The following is a 22,268-nucleotide window of genomic DNA, read 5'->3' as shown; positions in this document are numbered from 1 at the left end:
TTTAAACATGTAGCCTCCCCTACTCTCTTTTACCCATATATGGTTGTTTGGGCTGGCAGCTTTACTTTTACAATACTTTTTACAGTAATTATAAAACAAATATTTGAAACTTGAAATAGATCTGGTCTTCAGTTTTGAATAGCTGAATAACATCAGTCTTTACACTTACACTTTTGCTACCTTTTTACTTGTGTCATTAAAGCAATATGCCACTTGACACAGGACCTGACAGATTTGGACCTTTTATAGTTTTTTGCTTAAGTAGCTGCACAAGTTTGAATTTTATCACTAATTGCAGGCACACTGAGGGCATTATTTGAGCATCCAGAGGCTGATCCTAACCCTAACCATCCAAACCCTGATCCCCATCTTTGAAAAAGTCATTTTGTCTGGTTATGGATCATTCACAAGTTCAGTAGTTTGTATACTACTCAAAGCCTTGAAAAACAGATGTACTTCAAATGACGTGAGCCATGGCACCTAACAGCAGAGTAACTCACTCACACGTTTAATCCCATTTAAAAATGCACCACGTTATTTTAAATTACAAAGATAAGAATAACACACAGACAGTGTACAGTTACTGTGATGACTGTGCGAGGCGTGGGCAGAGCAGACAGTGTTAGAGCTCCCGTCGACTGTTATTAAGGCTCCTTCAGGGAGAGGAAAGGCTCTGCCACACCAAAACACTCACTGCATGACACACAGTCCCTATTGCTTGCTTATACATGCCAACAGATACTTGTGGAAATATGTCATGGAAATTTTTTTTTTTTTCTTGTAGTTGATGCAACCACAGAGACAGAAGTCAGTGCTGTGACGTCAGGCCTTCGTAAACCAAAAGGTCCGATGGGAGCAGCAGGAACAGAGTCGGCCCTCAGATCGGTTTGAGATGAACAGTCACAGGATCTGGAGATCATGGTGATGATTCCTCTTCGTCTTGGGTCTGCTCCTGTGTGTGTGTGTGTGTGTGTGTGTGTGTGTGTGTATGTGTATGTACGTGTGTGTATTCACAGGGGCTTTTATGTGACACACAGAAGGAGCAGATTCCCAGAATGCCGGTGATTTTTGCCGATTCGTCCGACTGTCCCGTGTACAGGACCCGTATTAAAGGAGCGGCTTCCATCTGGATCTTCCATTGCAGAGCCGTCCTGCCTAATGGAAACACACACATTTCAATGCTTTATCAATGCAGAGGGGTTAGTGCACCCAGGAGTACAAAAAGCACCTTGCTAAGCTTCGTATGGCAGCAGGCCTGCAATTCAAAGTCCAATTACGGTCAGCCTGTGCACACGGCCAAAACATCCAAACACCAGAACTGAGAGATGGCAGGTGAATCCTCAAACAGGTGCTACTCTTTCTGGGGTCCTCGTAACTATGTTTTAAACACTTCACATGATACATCAATATTCATCCATAACTTTCAGAACTCACAATATGACTAACAATACATGACACAACCACTAAGACACACAACAGCCAACACAAACTCACAACATGTCTAACACATACAATAGGCTCCATGTAATCATTTAATCTCTGAAATAACCCTGAAAAGAAATCAATCAATCTACTAAATCACAAATACAAGTGAGATGGATGGCTCTCTACATCCATCTCACATCTTCAAGAAAAAAAGTCATAGTATGTATTATACATTATTCCTATTGTAAACAAATACAGTTTTAACATCAACATTATATTTAGAGGTGTTTCTAAGTTTTGGTCCTAGAACTGAATGAACACCTATTACTGTGACAAAAAGAAAACCTGAGCATTATAGGCAGTAGAAAAGTAAACTTCATGGCAGAATAGTTTAATTGGACTGGATTAAATTATACAGGTGGACCTAATAAAAGTGGCCACTGAAACACACTGAAAACACTTCTCCAATGCAAGTCTCATGGTGTTAGTAGAAGATGCTAAGTTGCAACACCTGTCCCCCAAAGGGCTTTTGTGAAAATAAGACATTAAAATGAAAAAGAAAAGAGGGTAAACTAATAGATGCAATAAAACACACATTCAGCACTCTGTAGATATTGGATTGATCTATTTATATATCTAATCTCCGGTCTTGACGCGCAACTTGACGGGCTACTGGCAATGTGTGTAAGTGATTCAAGATGTTGTTCAGAATCATGGTGTGAGATAATGATTCTCTCTCGCACACACACACACACACACACACACACACACACACACACACACACACACACACACACACACACACACACAAAAAACAGTCAACACAGAAAAAGTCAAGGCCATCTGCAGAGGGAATGATTGGTGTGAAAGTTCCCTGTGGTTCCACTAGGGGGCAGGCGAGTCCTGCTCACCAGCGGCTGCCTGATGTTGGGCCACATGTTCTCAGCGTGTGGTTGGGACCCTGACAGAGGAATGCAGAAACACCGGTGACCCTGTGCACACCCCTCACCTCACCGTGGGACCTTTCAGCTTGACGGTGAAAAGAGTTTGGAGCGGCTCCAGCCTGTTGTCACTACCTTCCAACAATAGGTGGCCTGTGCTGACGATAAGGATGTTTTATCCTTTTAACCGGCAGTGCTATTGTTGGGAGGGCTGTGTTTTGTTTTTTTTCCTCTGTCAGATGCAGAGATAAGTGCTAATGTACACAGATTACCATGCCAGATCGGTTCAGCACACACACACACACACACACACACACGACTGAGATTGGACAAACAGGCCTGTTTACTCTACAAATCTCTCTTTAGCTGCACCGGTGGGAGACCTGCAGACAAAATTCACACTCTGGATTTGGTTTTGGGGTTCGCCTCCTTCACTGTCATGGTGTGCTGCACAGAACTGACTGTTTTTCACTGAATGTGCACGCACAAAATACCAGCACTGCATTAAACACAGTCTCCCGGCATCACAGAGTCAGATGTAATGCTTTTATAAAGAAATCGAATCATCTTCATCTCTAACCCTACTCAAATAAGAACTGCATGTTAATCATTAACCTGTATTTGGACAGATTTTTTTGCAAAAATAGTTGATTATGAGCTAGATGATTGTGTGAACTGTCTTCCTAAGGTACGATCATTCATCGTTATTTGGGACAAGGAAGTATAACATATTTATTTTATTTCTCTCCACAGGTAAAACGTAAACTGAGTTGGATCATTTTCCCAGCAGCGAGCCAGTAGAGAGGCCAGTATTGGGTGCATTTACACTTTATAACATCAGAATAGTTGAGTCTGATGCAGAAGAGTGAAAATAAAATGAGGTAAAAGGTTAAATTAAATTAGAAATTGAGATGTTTAAATTCAAGTGTATGACTATTTAAGGACTTTTAAGGCCTAATATTTCTAAAACTGAGTTGAAGATAGTTGAAAACTTTTTCAGGACCGGGCAGACGTCCTGTTTTGTGCTCAGGATTTACTGGCAAAGCAAAGTGTTGAATTAAACTGCCTACTGATTTACCATACTATGCATGGTTGAAATGACAGGTGATTTCCTGTCAGTTACACCGGCTGAACAACCAAGTCGTATTTGCTCATGATAATTGCGCGTTACACACTCCTGAGAGTCAAAACCGATTAGATATGAGCTGAGACTGTTTTATCGCTTAATGGCTGATAATTGCCAGTCAAAACAGTGGCAGTGGCAGTTTGATTAGTGTTAATTTGTTGACATTTTGGACCTATGCTGATTATTACCTGGGAATGAAACCTATATCAGTGGTTATTAGAGTACAGTCAGTTTCTATATTGCTATGTGTTGAACGCTCTATTTAAAAACGACGTGTGCATGGGCAATCATTTCAAAACATTCCTTTACAATTAATTAGCTGTGACGCCCACACACACTACACACACTGCAGCCAGAAAAATGTAAATACAATGAAAATTCATCGCCTCAGATTCTTGCTCGGCGCGGTAACGGCACATTTGTCCACACATCATGACGGCGATGTGCAAATACAGGCCACAGGTCCTGGATTGGCGACACTGACGTCAGACTTTGGTCTACAAACCCCACATCTGATTTCACGTACCCAAAGTTTTCTATTAATTAAAACATCAAATAAGTTGAAATTCTAACTTTGCACCGAGTTCTTACATTTTTCACATTTTTTTCGGGCTGTTTCTCAGCCACTGTTATGACAACGGTGCATCTTAATATAGCAGTCTGATGAGAATTAAACTGTGGAATTCACTCTATGACTCACACTCGAGAGTCAAAAGTGGCCTCAAAACATCACACTCCTGCCACGGAGCGCAAAAACAGACACAGACAATTTAGCAGTTGTTTCCCCAGACTGATTTTCCTCTTGAGGTAAGGATGAAAAAGAGTTGGAGGACAGAAATACAAACATGCAGCTGACTTGTCTGTCTGTATTTTAAGATCGCAGACAATGTGCCATTTGACACTCCAGAGATTTTTTGTGTTGTTCTCAAAATACACTGAGGGCTCGGATTTAGTAGCCGTGTTGCTGGATGAAGTCGCACATTGCTCGGCAGTGGAGCGACACCTTCCGCAACACCTCTCTTCTTCCTTGCATATTTCACATTTTATATCGCTGTTAAGACTTTGCACAACTGCAGTGTGAGTCATTCAGCTCTGAAATACAATCTATTTATGATTACTGGCAGCAGATCACACACATTGCTGTTTTTTTTTCCGAGTCCCTGCCCCAGGTACTGATAAGACAACACCCATTTACCGTCATGATCACTGAACACTTCCTGCTCTGCAACAAAAAAAAAAAAAAAACCCTGCTGAGTGGCCTCCACTGTGGCTTCACCTGGCTTCTAAAAAACAAAGTTTAAAAAAAAAAAAAAAAAAAAAAAAAAAAAAACCCTGCACAGTGACAGATGTCTCTTGGCCTTACTGCTTGAGCCATGAGAGCGAGAGAGAGGAAGGGACTGGTCACAAGGACATGCACAGTCTTGGTTTCTGTGTTTTTTTTACTGCCTTCCTGCAGTCTTCCCAAACGGGAAGGGACTTAACTTCCAAAATTCTTTGTTTTCAACAAACAATCACTGATTTATTGTCAAGGGAGCAGCTCCGGGTCTCTGGCTGACATAGAATGCAGTTCTTGGTAAAGAGGGGAGAAGAAACTGGCTGCTGAAAGTGGACTGAAGCTCCATGGCAGCAGATACAGCAGGTTAACGGGTTTTTATGGGTGGATTTCCCCGCCGGGGCGGCTGAACCCTCTGACTCCAGACTTTCAGCTGATACCTCACCAAGTCCTGACAAGACCTCGCATCCCCGACTCACACTAACCCCGACCACACTGTCAAATCATCACCATAATGCCACGCTGACTCACTTCTTGACAGAAGTGAATCAGCCGGCACGCTGTCCCGCTCTCCCCCTTTCTCTCTCTCTTTTACTCTCTCTCACTCTCTCTTTCTCTCTCTCGGGTGATCTGGGCAAAGTCTGCTGGGAAGATGTGAGGACCGGGCCTGCGATTTGTGACTCGCCACAATGACTGTGGACATTTTCCAAGAAACCACAGCCTCTTTTACACAGTCTGTGTGTGCGTTGTGAAGAACAATACGTCTGGGGGCTCCGTTCTGTCAGGTCTGCACATATCACAGACGGAATCACACAATCTGAGGTTAAAAATGGGAGTTGAGACGAAAATGAAAAACCATGGAAATCAGAAACCAAACCTCACGCCTCACCGTAGATGTGTGTCTGTGCTCTGGATGTACTTACCTGCACCTATCTGTCATAATAAAGGCCGCTGTTGCAGGACAATACAGCCAAGAATTAATTGTATGATGAGAACTGATTTCGTTTTTTTATAGATATTACTGTCTGTTTTTCGGTCTGGATTTTTGATTATTTTTAGTTTTTGCTTTTTGTTGTTGCAGATTTGACAATTTCGCTTTCACCGCAAGTTTTGTTTCACATGTTACTGAGTTATTCTACTTGGAAGCTAATGGGGATGCAAATAAAGAATAAAGAATAAAGATAAAAAAAATAGCAGGAGTCATAATGCAGTGCACATGTGAAAACATGAGTGTGTTTCTGCCGTGTTTGCACCTGATGGCGAATCAGAAGAAGTTCTTGATGAGGGGAGTGACCAGTTTGACCCATAGCTTGACGTGGCGGTCCGGCCGCTCAAATGTGGAGCTGGATACCTCTGTGGAACGCTGGTACAACAACTCCTGCTCCTAAAGTGAAGTAAAAGGTGTGTGGGAGTGTGCATTAACAATTGTGACTCATCAGTCTCAGCTGTGGTAAAAGAAAAGAAAAAAAGTTTGGAGAAAAAGAAAAGAAAAAAAGATCACCTCCTGCAGCTGCGCCTGCAAATCCTGATTTGCTGTTACTATGGCGATCTGGGCCTCCAGGTCACGGTGAACTGAGCGGTAACCGAAATTAGGAGAGCCAATTAGAGTGAGGCACGGCCGACTCTGTCCCTGGAGGTAATACCACAGACCTGCAGGAGAGGAAAAGTGGAGAGAGCGCGGAGGTAATGCATCAGAGCGTTTTCCAAGCAGTTTCCAGTAGAGATTCTGGTCGGCCCAAACCACAACTAAAAAGGAAGCACATGCAGAAATCCCCTGCGTCTATCCAAACCCCAAATATGAGAGAGAGTGAGTGTACATCCTTGTCCTGAGGCCATGACAGGATGACTGTACAAGTGATCCTCTCTCACGCTACATGCCGCCGCAACCGCAAGTGAGCAGGAAGGCAAGCAGGAAGAAAGAACAGCAGAAGTAATGTTGTATTCTTTTCACTCACCCAAACAAAACCAAAGTGGATACCGAGGCCCAGGCCGGGCTCATAATCACTCTTGCAGGCTACACCGATTCAGGATGTCGGTACAGGTTAAAACGGACAGGGGTGCTCGTGCCCGCGTGTGTCCGACCCACCTTTGGCGTGGAAGGTCCACTGCGGCCGGTGGTACTCGTGCAGGTGCACCCTCTCCTGCTGGCCCAGCTGGCACACTTCATTGTAAAACTGTCTGGCGATGTGAATGTACGCGGCGGGGATCGCTCCGGCGACGCCCTTGGCCCCGAAAAAGCCGTTGACCTCCGGGGAGGCGGTGAGGATGCGGTAGCTGGCTCCGGCCCCGAGGACCAGCCCCATGTAGGCCCGGGTCAGGTTGAAGTATCCCGACGTTAGAAACACGGTGGTGTCGGCGCCCGCCCCTGTCAGCAAGTGCTGGAGGTTCAGAGAAACAGAGAAAGTCTCAGAAACACACACACACACACACAGAGAGGCAAACCACTCTGCAAGTTTAACAAGAAAACATTAAAGGCGTCATGTGTTAGGATTTTATATACGGGGTGGGACCATCGTACTGCTCGGAAACTAGAAATGCTCCTAATTAAAATGGAACTGGACGCTTCCAAATGTGGCAACCGAGGAGCTACTTCATTTATTATCATTATTATTGTGCAATAATTCTGATAAAAGGCAGCTCAGAGGTGTTGTTAACATGATGCAAAGAAGGGAAAATGACTGTAACTGCACAGTGCTTTCATAAAACATGACTGTAACGATAAGAGAAGGCAAATGTTTAACAGTGTGGTTCCCAAAAGAGCCAAACTTTAAAAATACAGTCATGAATATTAGTCTCCATTAACTTACAAACCAATGTCCAACTAATAATGCATATTTGTGGGACATTTGCAAATGATTAAAGAAGAATGTTTGGGCTCTGTCTGGTTCTCTGCAGGTGCTTTTCAACAGCAACGTGGCTTTGAAGACCAAGATTTAGTTGAAATCTCTTGACTTTTCCTGACTTGGACAGATTTTCCGCGATGTTTCCAGAAACTCCATGACCTGTGGGAGGCGTGTGTTAATGTGGCTCGGCCAATCAGAGGTGAGGACAGGAAGTGGTTTGGAGCCTCACCTGTGTGACCTGCTCGTCCACCTGGATCCCCAGAGGCTTCATCTGGACCAGAGGAAACACCCACGTGTCCTCCTCCCCTTCCTCCCTGTCGCCCGTCCCTTCGTCCTCGGAGTCCTCTGATTGGCTGAGCAGGCGCTGCTGCGTGCGCGCCGAGTTCACCACCTCCATGATCCGCTTCCTGGCAGAGGCCGAGAAGTCGTCGCGGTTGCCTGGTAGCCACAGGAGAAGTTCATGACACGCAGAGGTGAGTGGGAGCAGCTGCAGCAGGTCATGATGCTCACTGGATCATGCTGTTCTGGGCAGTGTGTGTGTGTGTGTGTGTGTGTTGCAGGCATGAATCATAGAGGAGGACGGGGAAAGGGAGGAACGGAGTGAAAACACAACCTCAGCTCTGGAGCCTTTATTTGATGAAACCCGTCCAAATGTCATTCATTATCATCCTCCCTCAGTGTCTGCACGCCTCTGAATGACTCTGCCTGTGTGTGTGTGTGTGTGTGTGTGTGTGTGCATGTGTGTGTGTGTGTCGGCCAGTTCCTTCTCCATATCATCTTCCAGCAACACTGTGACATCACAACTCTATTCCTGGTGTTCGTTACAACTGCGGTCCAGTCCTGCAGACATGATGTCATTCATCCCTCGATCTAACATCCTGGCAGTCTGCGCTCCAGTTACGCACAGTGTGTGTGTGTGCGCGCAGACACACGCACACAAACACACACACACACACAAAATCCTGACAATTTCACATCCGGTTGCATGGCTGGTCAACCGCAAGAGCTCTCTCCATCTTTCTCCAACACTTATCAGCTTCTCTTTCTCTCTGTCCTCACACACGCTCTCTCACACACACACACACACACACACACACACACACACACGCAGTCTCTCTGGCACTTATTTGCCTGTCTAAGCTTTCAAGCTCCATTAGCAAAATCCATCGGTTCCCTCACTTGAAAACCCCGGCTGGTGCCAGCGTAACTGAGCATGAAGTGTCAAAACATTTAAAAAGGTTCAACATGTCTGAGTACACACGAACGCATGAAACACGCTGCCGTTTGTTTTGCTTTTGGCTTTTGCTTTTGCTTGTACCTTTGTACGGATGCACCATGCCGTCCAGCATGGTGACCGAGTCGTCGGGCTGGAGCTGCAGGGAAACGTCGCCCACGGCTCCCACCAGGTCGGAGAAGAAGTCGGCCAGCTCGCCGCAGTTGTCCAGCAGCACGTAGCGGTCCTGTCTGTTGGTGAAGTAGGAGTCGCTCAGGTTGGCCCTGAGAGACGGCGGGAGGGAGAGCAAAACACGTCAGGCTTTCTGGGGAGAGGGCGATGGAAGAATGAGGCCTTGGAGGGAAAAACAGGCGGCTGCTAGCCACTGAGTTTGTGGGCTAAGGTTCATGTGTGTTGACGCTGTTAGGCCACTGCTGAGGAGAGGAGACGGGGAGAGGAAACTTCTCCAAAGAGACGCCTACGGAATACATCAGTGACTGTGTTTAGTATCCTGATGATGAGGCTTATCCTGGTTATGATCATGTCCGGGACGTGGCTTTTAGACGGCATACAGAGACATCTGGTTATTCATGGTAAATGCTAGTGTCCCGGTTACGGGATTACTGCATGTTATTTGCGCAAGCGCCTGTGATGTTTACAACACAGACCGTACAAGTTTTTGAAATTGTTAATCTGACATTGCTCCTCCACTTTGACCGGAGTCAGGCTTTCACTGCTGCTGCACACTGCAAAAAGTCAAAATCTTACCAAGATTATTTGTCTTATTTCAAGTCAAAATGTCTTATTTCTAGTCAAAATATCTCATTACACTTAAAATAAGACATGATCACCTCAGAAGTAACTTGTTTTTAGACAATTTTCACCTGTTTCAAGTGAAAATTTACTTGAAACAAGTGAAAATTAGCTTGAAACAAGAAACAAATTTTGCCAATGGAACAAGCAAATTTTTACTTGTTCACTTGTGTCACAAGTAAAAATTTGCTTGATCATGTCTTATTTTAAGTGTAATGAGATATTTTGACTAGAAATAAGACAAATAATCTTGGTAAGATTTGGACTTTTTGCAGTGCACAGGACAAGGGGGCAACAGATGAAGATCCGTGTCTGTGACTGGTGTGTGAGGGAGAAAGAGAGAGACACTGATGTTTTATTAGTGCTGGTTACAAATGGCAGTTTTGCAAATTAATCACCTCTTCAACTAAACCGTCAGATATCTATTGTTAACCTGATCTTTTCACCTGACCTCGTTCCCTGGAGGATCTCGAGGGAGCTACAGTAACAAGATCCACCCACCATCCTCTCATTGGTCTCTTGAGCTCTCCGTCTGAATTTGAACTAGTTTGTACAAGTCTCTTCAACAGTGTGACTGATTATTGCCGACTTGAGTATTTCAGAGTTTTGCCTCCACTATCCCTGAGGAAACGTTTTGCAGAGCGGATGACATGGGAATAGAAACTGAAACATTCTCTCCATCCAGTAAAACTGAAATAAAGACACAAGACAGCGGCGAGACTGGCACTGTCACTGAAACATGCCTAACCCAACCAAATCAGATTGAATCAATATGCAATCAAATCAAATCGGGTAATCGGTGCCACCACTCAGCCCAGTGACCTGCCAGGCTAAACTTCATGTGAGTGAGTTGAATACCCGCTGATGATGATGCTGTCGTCAAACAAGTAGACTTTGATGTGCTGGACCCCGATGGTCTCGTTGAAGCGCTGAGGCACCAGCAGCCGCAGCAGCCCCCTGAGGTCGGGCGTGTGGTACAGGGAGACGCGCATCTGCGAGGTGAAGCGCTGCAGCAGCGGCAGCAGCATGGTCCGGGAGTTAATCTCACCTGGAAAACAAAACACAGAAAAGCGAGCAAGGATGATGAGAACAGGGCTCTGCAGTAACAGGGCGACGGAAAGCCGAACTTAACGCGGGCCAACCTCGAGAGCCGCGCGTGTAGTCCAGCAGGACGGAGACTTTGAGGTCGGGAGCGTGGCTGTCTTCCTGCGAGCGCCGCAGAGCTTCCTCCATACAGTCCACCTGAAAAGAACAAAAACAATGTCTGATCCCAGTTTCTCTTTGCTGCTATTTCCCCTCTCTGGTATTCAGACCAGTTGAGAAAACATGAAACAGCTGAGTCCGAGCGTCAGTCCAGACTGCGGTTAGTTCTTGGTTCATTTTGTTGGCTTTCCAGGCACAAATAACTTGTCAACAACTCTCTCCCTACGCCCCGAAAAACCCTGCATTTTGGTGTTGTTGTCTGTGATTTATAGTTACTTAACACACAGCAGTTCTGTTAAAGCACCGTGCCAGAAATCAGTGTTGTTTTAATTCTAGTTTAATTCTCCACCTCATTTCAGTGTTTTCACTAAAACTAAAACTATTTCTCACCTCGCTTTTCCCTTCATTTCTTTCACACACATTGTGGAGGAATTTACCATTAAAGTCATGTATTGCGTTCGCCTTTGTCTGACCTTAGAGTTAAGCTGGTGGTATCTGCGATGGATCAGATGGATGAGCTCTGCCTGCTGATCTCATTTAGAAGTGGTCAGTTAATTGTTTGGATTTTATGGCCAGGCCTGTCCATTAACTAGGTCTGTTTTTGTAAGTTTTTATTGCTTTATCGCCTGACTGATTATGTAAGACATGCAAAGTATATGTAAAATCTGAAGACCTTACAAGCTGCCAGTCACCTCTGTCATACTGACTATCTACCTCCACACACACACACACACACACTACCCGTTCTCTGACTGCCAACACGTGTCTTGGATTGTTTCACCCGTGTTTCAGTTTTGACAAGGGCAGATGAGCCGTGTGTTGTAAATGACGTATCAAAACGACCAAAACAAATGTGGTATCGAATGACTCTTCCTTTGTCCAATAATCTTTAGTAACGAGGCATTTCAGGTGCCATAAAGGTACTGAATCTCCATACCCAGCTCTACCATGTCTTAAACACCATAACATGTTTAAGACTGTGTGTGAAACCGGCACGAGGTGGAACGCCACAGTTTAAAGCATTAATGGGAATCCCTGAGTGGGTCAAATTATCCCTGGGTGGCTGCTAATAAACCTGGGCGGGTCGTTCAAGTATAACATATGCGGGGAAACCCTGCACATTTTGCAGCTCATGTGTTGCTACTAAAGATTTTGCAACATATAATCAAAATCCCTCGATTATCAAAGTTGAATTTATAATGTTCTCCTTTTGCAGCTAACAAAGTCATCAGCATTCAGAAACCACACAGCCGATGACTGGCTGTGTAAAGCAAATGTTTCCCGGGGACTATTTTCCTTGGCGGAGGGAGCGTTTCACTCAGGCCGAATTTCAAGTCCTGAAAACACAACAGTGCAGCTGCTTTTAGGAAAACTAATGTGGACGACTTCATTATGGTGATGGAACAGTGGTGTGAAGAAAATCTGAAGGCTCTGAAAGTTCATTTTCATGTCATAGTGGAATAAGTGGAAACCAATGGCTGGATAAAAGGTAAGAAAAATCATATCGCAGTTCTAAAATACGACTGCTTGCTTTGGGAAAAGATTAGCTGCTAATCTTTTAGGTGTTAGAAAACAATACACTGGATACCTCACACCTACCCCATCTCCAATTTCGGTAGCACAGGCGGTTTGCGAGGTGAGTTCTCAAGAGAAAAGGCACCGGCCCATGTCTGCGACTTACCTGCCACAACCCTGGAGAACAACACGCCTCAATGCCAGTTCAGAGGTAACGTGAAACCATGTGGCAGCCCCTGATGCCCAGGACTTGGTGGCAGGAGCTGTCAGACTTGGTCCAGCTTTATGGAACCACCTCATCTCATCAAACTGGGGCCCTTTGTCCTATCAGGTAAGCTGTACATCTTGTCAGTGGTTATTTTGGGGTTATTAGGAGTGGAAGGCCTGTGGGCTCTGTGTGTACACTAGCCCTTCGTCACCCCTCTCATATCTCCGCCAATACTATTGTAAAGGATAGTGACTGTTAGTTTGTTAGGAATTTATTACAGGGAAGCAAATAAGACGGAGCTGATCTCCCTCAGCCTATCCATGCAGTGTGGGAGTCTGGTTAAGATTAGACTTAGGTTATGCTGGGAATCTGTTATTTTAATCTATTCTGGTGTGGTTAAGATTAGGGTTTAGATTAGTTTGGGTTTGATTTATGAATTATTTAGGATCTGAGTTTGCTTATGGTTATGGTTGGGAGCCTGTTATTTCATCCTGTTTTGATGTGGAACAGGTCACAATACTGGACCGAGGCTCGCATTTTCAGTGCTGTTATTTGACGCCATCCAAGTTTGAATTCTACTTTTCTCACCTTCCAAAATGAACTGAACTAAATGAGCGGAAACACTGGAGTGTGAATCAGTTGCCCAAACATGCTTGGTGTGAACGAGCCCTCACACACACAAACAAACACACAACTATTCTTACCAGGTCTTGTTCTAGAGGACCTGTTCCCAGATACAAGGAGGCCATCACCACTCGCCGCTTTGCAGTCTTGATGCGAGCCTGATGGGAAGAAAACAATAAAATCGTTTTGAAAAATGCAACTTGTGTTATAATTTAGTGGAGAAGCACATTTTGGACTGACGTTTGACAGCCTTCATTAAGGGCTGCCAAAATAAGCACAGCACAAAAATGTAACGCACATGACTCTGAACGGAGGTGTGAAGATTCTTGTTAAGAATATCAACACTAGTAAATACAAAAATTTCCTGCTTGTCGTGGGTTCCAGTGTTGCACACACACAACAAAAAGCCAGGCAGAGCAGGTGACGTTAAGTGACTAAGACACAAAGAATGAGCTCTGTGTGTGTGTGTGTGTGTGTGTGTGTGTGTGTGTGTGTATGTATTCAGCTAATCTTTTCAGCTCTCATGTTTCTGGGAATTTAGTGTCAATGAAAAAGACAACAATTGCTTTTCTTTCTTTTTTTAGAAGGTGTGAATCACACCTGCATTGTCCACACACACACACACACACACTTACTCACAGCCAATAAAAACTTCTCAAAAATATACACATCACGATTTACTCACTAGAATCTCAAAAAGGTGCATCATGTGGCATTTTTAAATATTAATGCATCCAGAAAGGTCAAAAGGTGAAGAAAACACACTGTATCAAGTATGTTTCTACACTCCATCTTAACAGAAGCTGCCGAGTCTGATAAAACATGTTTTTCTTCAAACAAAACAGAAAATCTGCCAGCGGGATGAGATAATCCCGCTTGTTTCCAATACACTTCAGATTTTTTTTTTTTTATGCAAACAAGAATAAATATGTTGAAACAAGGCAGAATAAAGCCCACTAGGATCAAGAAAGTGACTCTAGAATCAAGAAAATTCAGGAAACAAGTTGAGAGAGAGAAATTCACATGTAATCAACGCTGAGAAAAAATGATTCAGCCGAGCTCCTGAATGCGTGAGTCTAAATCTGTGGCACGTCCGGTCTGACCGGACCGACTCGCATATATGAGGAACCGTTGTTTAACCCAGAAGTTATATAAGAACCCATGATGTCTGACTCGTTTAGTAGTAAAGATTCAGAGCTAAATTTAGCCACAGTAGTGAGTTGTGTGTGGCTTCCTTCTTTGTGCTGCACAGAAGGAGTACACTGCAAAAACGCAAAATCTTACCAAGATTATTTCTTATTTCAAGTCAAAATTGTCTTATTTCTAGTCAAAATATCTCATTACACTTAAAATAAGACATGATCAGCTCAGAAGTAAATAGTTTTTAGACAATTTTCAATGAAACAAGCAAATTTTCACTTGTTTCAAGCAAATTTTCACTTGAAACAAGAGACAATTGTCTAAAAACAAGTTACTTCTGAGGTGATCATGTCTTATTTTAAGTGTAATGAGATATTTTGACTAGGAATAAGACGTTTTTGACTTGAAATAAGACAAATAATCTTGGTAAGATTTTGAGTTTTTGCAGTGTAACAAGTGTGTGTGTGCACCATTTAGATTGTGTGTGTGTATCTGTGAGAGATACAGGCTGTGTATATATAAAAAACATCTATAGTTAACTGCTTTAAAACATATATATTTTACTGATTGTTTCACATTAGTGTTTTTTTTTTGTTTTTTTTTTACACGTGTAGTAAAATTCAACTTACTTTAAGTGACAGGTGTGCAGAAACACCAATCAAAGGTCAAAAACTATTCATTTTGGTTTTAAATAAGTGGAAAAGCTACAGAACTACAAGCCGTTTGAGAGCAGTCGACTCTTAACAGGGACCGAACCAAATTATCTGACTCCCATCACTCCTTGCCAAAGAAAGTGATACCATAAGTGATATCAAAAAAGTACCAGGTAGTATCAGCAGCTTTTGCCAGATGGGGAACCAAAAAGGCAAGTAAAGTTGAGTTGAGCTGTACCATGCAGTGAAGAAGCGGATTATTTCATATAAACATAAATAAGAAAATAAATAAAGAGGCGATTTTTACCTGTTTTAAATAATCAGCTGCTTTTTAAATGTAGTCACAGTCCAGCCATATAGCAGGCTATGACACAATCACATTTAAACTGTTTTAAGAAAAATACGATTTTCAGAGTCCGAGATGATTTTTTTGCAGTGTTGGGTTACAATTTTTCCGCAAAATAACCCTTTTTTCTTCATGTCACTGCAAAATCATTCTCGGAGTACTTTTGATTGTAAGGGGATAAGAGGAAAAAAAATGAACAAAGGAAGGTGGAAATGGATGTGTCACATAAATCACATTCAGAAAAGCTTCCAAGTAATTGTTTTGAGCCCTCGAGTCATTGCAGCAACATATTTTCACACCACATGAACTTGGCGTTAAAAGCAGACAAATTAACGAAGGGTGGGGCTGTCGTCAATTGTGTGACAATTACATCATTGCTTCATGTTTGTTATACTGCTTTCTAATTAATATGCTGATTATTTGTCAATGCTTTAACCGCCAAATGTAGCGTGTCCAAAATTAACACTATTGCTGACACTAAATGCCAGTAAGAGTGGTGATGATGCCAGGACCTGACATCTTTATCAGATAAGAGTTCCTCACGCACTTTGCCAGTAACTGAGATGATAATATCTGAATGCCGCTGGTGTTTTCCTGTTCTCAGTCTTTGGCCCGGCTGGCCACTGCGCACGGTGTGACCACGAGCCAATCAAACCACATCGAAACTACAAGCGAGCAGATCTCCGCCAGATGTCTCGCACCGTCTCCGAAGCTGGGATTTCAGGTGAAAAACCAGCTGAGGAGTTAGCGCTCGACTGTGGCAAGAAACAGGTTTTTTCAAGGTTTTGAATCATCGCACAAAAAATATTAGGCTGATAGGCCCAGAAGTACGCCACCTCAGACTTGGCCAAAAAAAAAAAAAAAAAAAAAACACCTACCAGGAGAAGGGAAAATACAGAGGACCTGTCTGCATATCTCCCTCTCTCTGGTGCTCATATTTTTCAAAGGTTTTGAATCACCGTGAAGGAGAGGTCCTTCATTATACAGTCATAACTGTGCACAAAGAAATATAACACTGATAGGCCCAGCTGTTTGCAGATACACATGACCGAACACAACATCCCCTCAAGGCCACTGCCGGGTGGAGATAACAGTAAGGCCATATCAAACTGCCTCTGCCAGACCTTTTTCACAGCGGGGATTTTTACATGAAATATCAGATAGACACAGGTTTTACTAATGATATTAATTAAGGTTATGTTTCATTTAGACACAGTGCAGTCTTTGCAGGGAACGACAGCAGGACCCTGGCTCTGTTAGGCTTTAATTCTCATCAGTGTAACACCTGTGTTTAACCTGCTATTTCATGTCAAAATGACCACTGTGACAAAGGTCTGCTGGGTGACTGATAGTTAACCACCAATAGTTAACCACCACATGCAACAGCATCTGGCCACACAAAGGTGTGAGACCACCAGAAGAAAACAATATATACACACACAAAAGGGAAACTGTAAGGCTCTACTCGACTTGACAGTCAATTTGACTGTTTCTTTTACTATTTGTTGTTTATATATTTATTTTTGTATTTGTTTATTCATTCTCTCAGAAAAGTTTCAACACTGGAAACCACAACAATAACAATCAAATCAAGCATAATAAGAGGCAACAGAGTCATATAAACATATTTTTGAGCATCTGAAGTTTATAAAATTAATCAAGACGACTGCATAAAGATTTTAACTGCCGGCCAAACTGAAAGGCTGAAACTGAAATACTAGTTTTTTTTGGTTGTGGTGGTGGAATTAATGAGACAGAATAATAGGCTTGCACAGAGGTATTTCTAGTTAAATGAGGCTGTTATAAGTTGCTTCTTTATATTTTAAATATTAGACATGGTAAACAGTTAAATAATAGTAGTAGGGATAGTAATACTGTAAGTTCAGTACAGGGGGCAGTAGTGTGTCTGTGGCCACACATTACAATGGATAGCGTGATATACCTGTAACAAAAAAAAATGTATGCTGACTATTTTTCCTGGTAGATATTAACCAGGTAGTTTTTTTCTAGTTCCTTGAAGGTTTATTTCGACACAGCTCCCGCTCACCTTCATCGTCTGGTAGAACTCCTCGGGCGAGGTGAGGATGTGGATGTGGGCGCCCGGCACCCTGAAGGCCGGCACGTACTCTGCCATCCATCGGAAGCGGGCGAGGAGGCCGTCGGTGCCCTGCGCTCCAGCCGAGCCGGTGGGCTTGGAGATGCGTCGGGGGGCCGCCTCAGCCTCTGCCAGCAGGGGGGCCAGCAGCAGCACCGAGGACCTGGAGGAGACACGAGCAGCCCGGCGGGCAGGGAAAGTGACTTTTCCAGTGACCGCAGTGGCCGGTTCATTCCAAAAGTCAACAGTCATTTCCACTGTTCTACCATCCATCTGCATTTTTAGCACAGAACGAGACCTCAAAATGATAGGTGGTTGCCTGCCAAAGTGGCTGATAGACAAATTTAACAGGCCACAGTCAGTTTACCAGAATTGAGATTAAGATCATTTGATGGTGAAGCACAATGCCAAATGCGTCTTAGGGAGTGAAGTGGTTATTGTACCAGGTAGTGCAGAGCTGAGGGAGACGGGACAAACCAGAGGACGGCATGCCAAGTCAACCAAACTCCATCCCACAACAATGTACCGGGCAATCTGAGCCGTCTTCTCAAGCAAAAGGGAGCGACTCGGTCATTGACGCAAGACCACTGATAACTTTTAAACGCACAACAAACCGTAACAGAGCCAGTCAAACTCTGAAACCCAGACGTGGATTTGTAGGAGGTTTTTATATTATTTGTGGTTTTCTCCGTCTGTGTCCTTGGCTTCACCCCGACTCTGCAGCCTCCTGCCTTTCTCTCCACCGCAAAATCACACAATTCAGTCTGACAATTACGACCACATTAAATAAAGACGGGGCGGCGTGTTTAACACAGACGGAGCGGCGACCCTCAGGCACCTTGTCACAAGTCATTCCCCTGCATTCCTTCAGCTTCACACTGACCACCACACACACACACACACACAAACAAATGTGCACACCAAGTTCAGGGTCTGAAAACAACAATAGGAGCCAACAGGACGGGTTGGTGTTTGGGTTTAGGTCCAACCCACAGAAAGCGTCTCAGAGAGGCTATCGGAGGAAACAAGAGGAGTCGTATTAACCCAGTAAACAGCTCAGGCCTTCACTGCACGGGGCTGAACCTTCTGCAGAAAAACCAAGAAAGGGGGATTTCCCTTTTCCTCTGGCTCTAGTCCAACCATAAAGAATAAACAAGATTCAACAGGGCATAAAATCAACCGTTACGTAAAAAGAGATAGGACTTCCTCGTGCTTGTAGTTTAGACCTAATTATCCTGCTCTTTTTACTGTGGGGCAAAATACAAAGGTTAGCCAAGGGAGTGTGGTTTATTAACGGGACGGTGCGTCGTAATGGGCCTCTCAGCTCGCATCGAAGCCTTTCAAATTCACCGAAAGTCGTAAAAGATAAGTGCGAGAGTGACAGAAGATAAGCAGCGTCATCTGACATGATATAATCAGGCTGTTCATTTCAGGAGCTCAGAGGCGAACCGAGCAAAAATCAACAAGCGTGTCCGGCCTGATGCAGGCAGGGCACGACTGCCTGCTGACACCACCGCAAGATGACAACAGAAAAATTACTGATTGATGATTTAATGATTGAAAATGACTGAAAACTTAACGGCCCGGGGGGATAAAAGTAGGTGATTTCAGCCTTGAGACATTTGGATAGAGGAGGAAGGGTGGAAGAAAGGAAATGAGGAAAAAGTTCCTCATGTTTTTCACAAGTATGATGTCAATATGTGTGGTCTGTGTAGTTGTTGTTCCGGTTGTTTTAAGCTGAAGTGTAATTCCCCTCTTGTGACAGTCAGTTTAATTTTTAAAGTAGCAATGAGATATGTCACTCTTCAGGTTTTGTCAAAACTGGATGAGTGGCGTGTGAAAAGCTGTCACAGGAAAAAGGAGAAAGAAAAAGAGGTGCATATTCCTGCTCCCTGTGTACCGCTCTTAATTCTTCTACAGCAAGATTTTGCAAAAGGCTTAGAGCCAACACATTTTCCATTTAAAGAGCGATATGTGTGGAGCAGGACTGCGGATTTTTTTCTCCGTTTTACAAATCTATTGTCAGTGATCAGCTGTTGTCTTACTCATTATATGAAATATTGACAGTCAATACCACATTTATGTGTGAACACATGATGCAGTGCTCCATCACCTCCCCCAAGGTTGATCAGTGTATCTTTGAAAACAGGAGAGGGCTGGGTAACATCGATATCATCATATAAGACTAGATAATGTGATTCTGGATATTGTAATATCATGGTTTCCTGGTTTTAAAGGCTACATTACAGTAAAGGGAAGCAATTTTCTGAACTTATTAGACAGGAAAAGCTGTTTTCCTTATTTGCTTATATCTGCATGGTCAATATATGCACATTACTAATGACCGTTTATCAAAAATCTTATTGTGTTAATACTTTATGAAAGCAAAAACATATGATAATAGATAACACAATACTGATACTTCAATATTCAGTCAAAAATATTGATAGATTTGATTTTGTCCATATTACCCTGCCCTAGTGAGATGCATCAGTCCACCAAGTAGTCAAACACCGCATGGCCCCCCTTATGCTAATTAATGTCATTTTCAAAACACAAGAATGGAAAGACTGGGATGAAAATTCAATCAGCATTGTTCAAGATACTGTACGTGGCATAAAGACTAGTGGAAACATGTAGATGCGCCACACTGAGGCCAATCTAATCTGTAATTTTGAAAAGGCCAGAGCAGAGCAATGACGTGCATCATTCCCTGAAGTTCTGTCAGACTGCGGCCCGAGAGGTCTGAGGCGCTGTGGGAGCGCTGTGGGGAACAATAAGATCTGTGTGAGCGCTGTTGTTGTTCTTTCTGGGTTATTTTAGCGCCGAGCACAACCGTGAACTGGTGAGAGCTGGGAACTGAGACGGAGGGGAATTCCTTCATTCTAACAAAGTTAAAACAACAAAGTTAATTATGCAAGGCCAGACAGTAACTGCAATGAACAGAGGAGCTATTTAGTAAATGACTGCAATCTTTGTGTGTGTGTGTGTGTGTGTGTGTGAGTGTGTGTGCATACATGCTTGTGGCCTTGATCCCTCCAAGGTCAGAGATTTACTGAGAGAAAAAATGCATCTTTTAATTTAGTGAGTTTGCATCCTGGTGCTGAGGAGCCAGAGTCCTGCTGGTTTTCTGTCCTACCAGGTGGATTAATAGTGAACTTGATCTGATCATTTGTCCACCTGGTCAGCACTTACTGCACACCTGACTGGCCAGGATGGGACCACCCTTCTCAAGATGCCCCCGCCCCCACCCCACCCCTAGGCTCTAGATAATCTAACTGATCTTGAACTCCTACATTCAGCCTGCATTCCGGATGTGATCAGGTTTAATGGGAACCCGCAGGACTGGACGAGGCACAGTGCCACAAACAACACGGAGGACAAACCTGCTTATCTTTGTCGAACATGCTCTCAGTTGCACAACGTGACGGCTTATACGCGAGAAATGCATCCGATGTCTGTTATCACGCTGTCACTACCGCGCGACTGTCATGCAACCACGATAACCGCGATAATCCCTAATAACAACAGTGTAGCAGCATGGCTGGGATTCCATTATCGGACAGGTTAATGCAACGCCTCCATGTTTTATCGCAAATGCCCCACCGACCTGTGCACGCGCTCACATTACCGTGACCTGCCTGTTTGGTGAGGTCGTGGCGCAAATTTACGGTAAGACACAGTTAAACGCGCGGATAACACTTGGATGTGTCCGATAATAGCAGCACGAGCGCGGCATCCTTGACTCGTTTCATAACAGGACGGACAGGAGTGACACTGCCGCGGCGTGCACGCGGTGTGACCCGGCGGCTCGAGGCGCCGTGGATGAACCGTGTCTCTTACCCTCTTCTCCTGTCCCGCGCCCGGAAGAGTCGGTCAGATATTCGGGTAAAGACCCCGGCAAGGGCCGGTGTGTACACCGAGTACACCAGCCTCCTCCAGGTCATGGGAGCCGCCATTGCTGCAGTGGGAATTTGAAAAAACTTTATCGACAGGAACACGGAGTTCAGACACACACTGTTCACTGGGGCCTTCGGCAGTCACAGGCTACAGCTTCATGATACATTCAGCAATATGCTATAGTTATTTATTTAGTAATGATAATGCTAATAAAACATCCTGAAGCAATAAAATTCAAATAATTACATGCTAGTCTTTCTCTAACGTCTGTGGTATTGAAATGAGTTAAATGCGACCTCTAGTGGCCACATGACGTCACATCTGATTATTTAACTGTGATAAATTATTCCACGCATAGACTATGGCTCTCCAGATGCACACATAGCAACACCGTGCCCCCAAATTTATTTTTATGTTTTCAGAATAACTTTATTGATTCCTGAGAGGAAATTGGATTAGTCGCAGCTACTAAAATTCTCAAGAGAAAAAAATATATGTAGGTGAAATTATAAGGAATGAAAAGGAAAATAAGAGATATGAAAACATGTGCATTAGAATTAGAATTAAATGCATGATGTTATGTTATTTTTCTTTAAATCTATGACTGTCACATACATGTCTGGTACTATTTACTTGATGTTTACTCGCCAAGGATGGCCATGCAGAGGCCAGTGACGCCATTTAAAAACAAAACAAAACAAAACATACTATTACTAATAATCGTCATAAAAATAAGAAGTGCAGTATAGTCGTTTTTGCGGATATTATGTTGGCCTCCACAGAGAGGTTAAAGGTCAGCCTCAGCTACAGACCTGGAGGAGACCCACTGTCTTACCATGTGGAAGTTTCATTTAAAAATAATAATAACAATATAAATTTAGCCATGCAAAGCCTGTACAGCTGTGCAAGACTCTTCATGTTGCAGAACTGATAACCCACCACCACCAGCC

General features: G+C 43.6%; 1 protein-coding gene across 3 annotated transcripts; it reads right to left on the bottom strand.

Annotated features, from left to right (window-relative positions):
* Positions 1–485: 485 nt before the first annotated feature.
* Positions 486–21,583, bottom strand: pgs1 (phosphatidylglycerophosphate synthase 1). 3 transcript variants are annotated; one of them, XM_030077736.1, is made up of 12 exons: positions 21,565–21,583; positions 21,262–21,379; positions 17,371–17,581; positions 13,265–13,342; positions 10,777–10,876; positions 10,493–10,682; positions 8,927–9,105; positions 7,838–8,046; positions 6,852–7,143; positions 6,267–6,415; positions 6,019–6,149; positions 486–1,155 (listed from the first exon to the last, which is right to left on the bottom strand). In XM_030077736.1, the coding sequence occupies exons 2-11, from the start codon at positions 21,375–21,377 to the stop codon at positions 6,030–6,032; spliced, it is 1,644 nt and encodes a 547-aa protein (XP_029933596.1). In that variant the 5' UTR covers positions 21,378–21,379; positions 21,565–21,583; the 3' UTR covers positions 486–1,155; positions 6,019–6,029. The 3 variants fall into 3 exon arrangements, with proteins under 3 accessions (XP_029933596.1, XP_029933595.1, XP_029933597.1); XM_030077735.1 differs by lacking the exon at positions 21,565–21,583 and having other exon boundaries at positions 21,262–21,501; XM_030077737.1 differs by lacking the exons at positions 21,262–21,379; positions 21,565–21,583 and adding an exon at positions 20,436–20,571.
* Between the last annotated feature and the right edge of the window lie 685 nt (positions 21,584–22,268).

This window comes from Myripristis murdjan, chromosome 19, assembly GCF_902150065.1.
Source record: "Myripristis murdjan chromosome 19, fMyrMur1.1, whole genome shotgun sequence".
Classification (NCBI taxonomy): Eukaryota; Metazoa; Chordata; class Actinopteri; order Holocentriformes; family Holocentridae; genus Myripristis; species Myripristis murdjan.
This window is presented reverse-complemented; position numbering and strand designations above follow the sequence as displayed.

Coding starts and splice junctions, on each gene's coding strand:
- pgs1 (XM_030077736.1), bottom strand. CDS start 21,377: ATGGCGGCTCCCATGACCTGGAGGAGGCTGGTGTACTCGGTGTACACA. Junction 13,343..17,370: donor AGTTCTACCAGACGATGAAG/GTGAGCGGGAGC, acceptor TCTTCCCATCAG/GCTCGCATCAAGACTGCAAA. Junction 6,150..6,266: donor TGCAGGCGCAGCTGCAGGAG/GTGATCTTTTTT, acceptor ACTTCACTTTAG/GAGCAGGAGTTGTTGTACCA.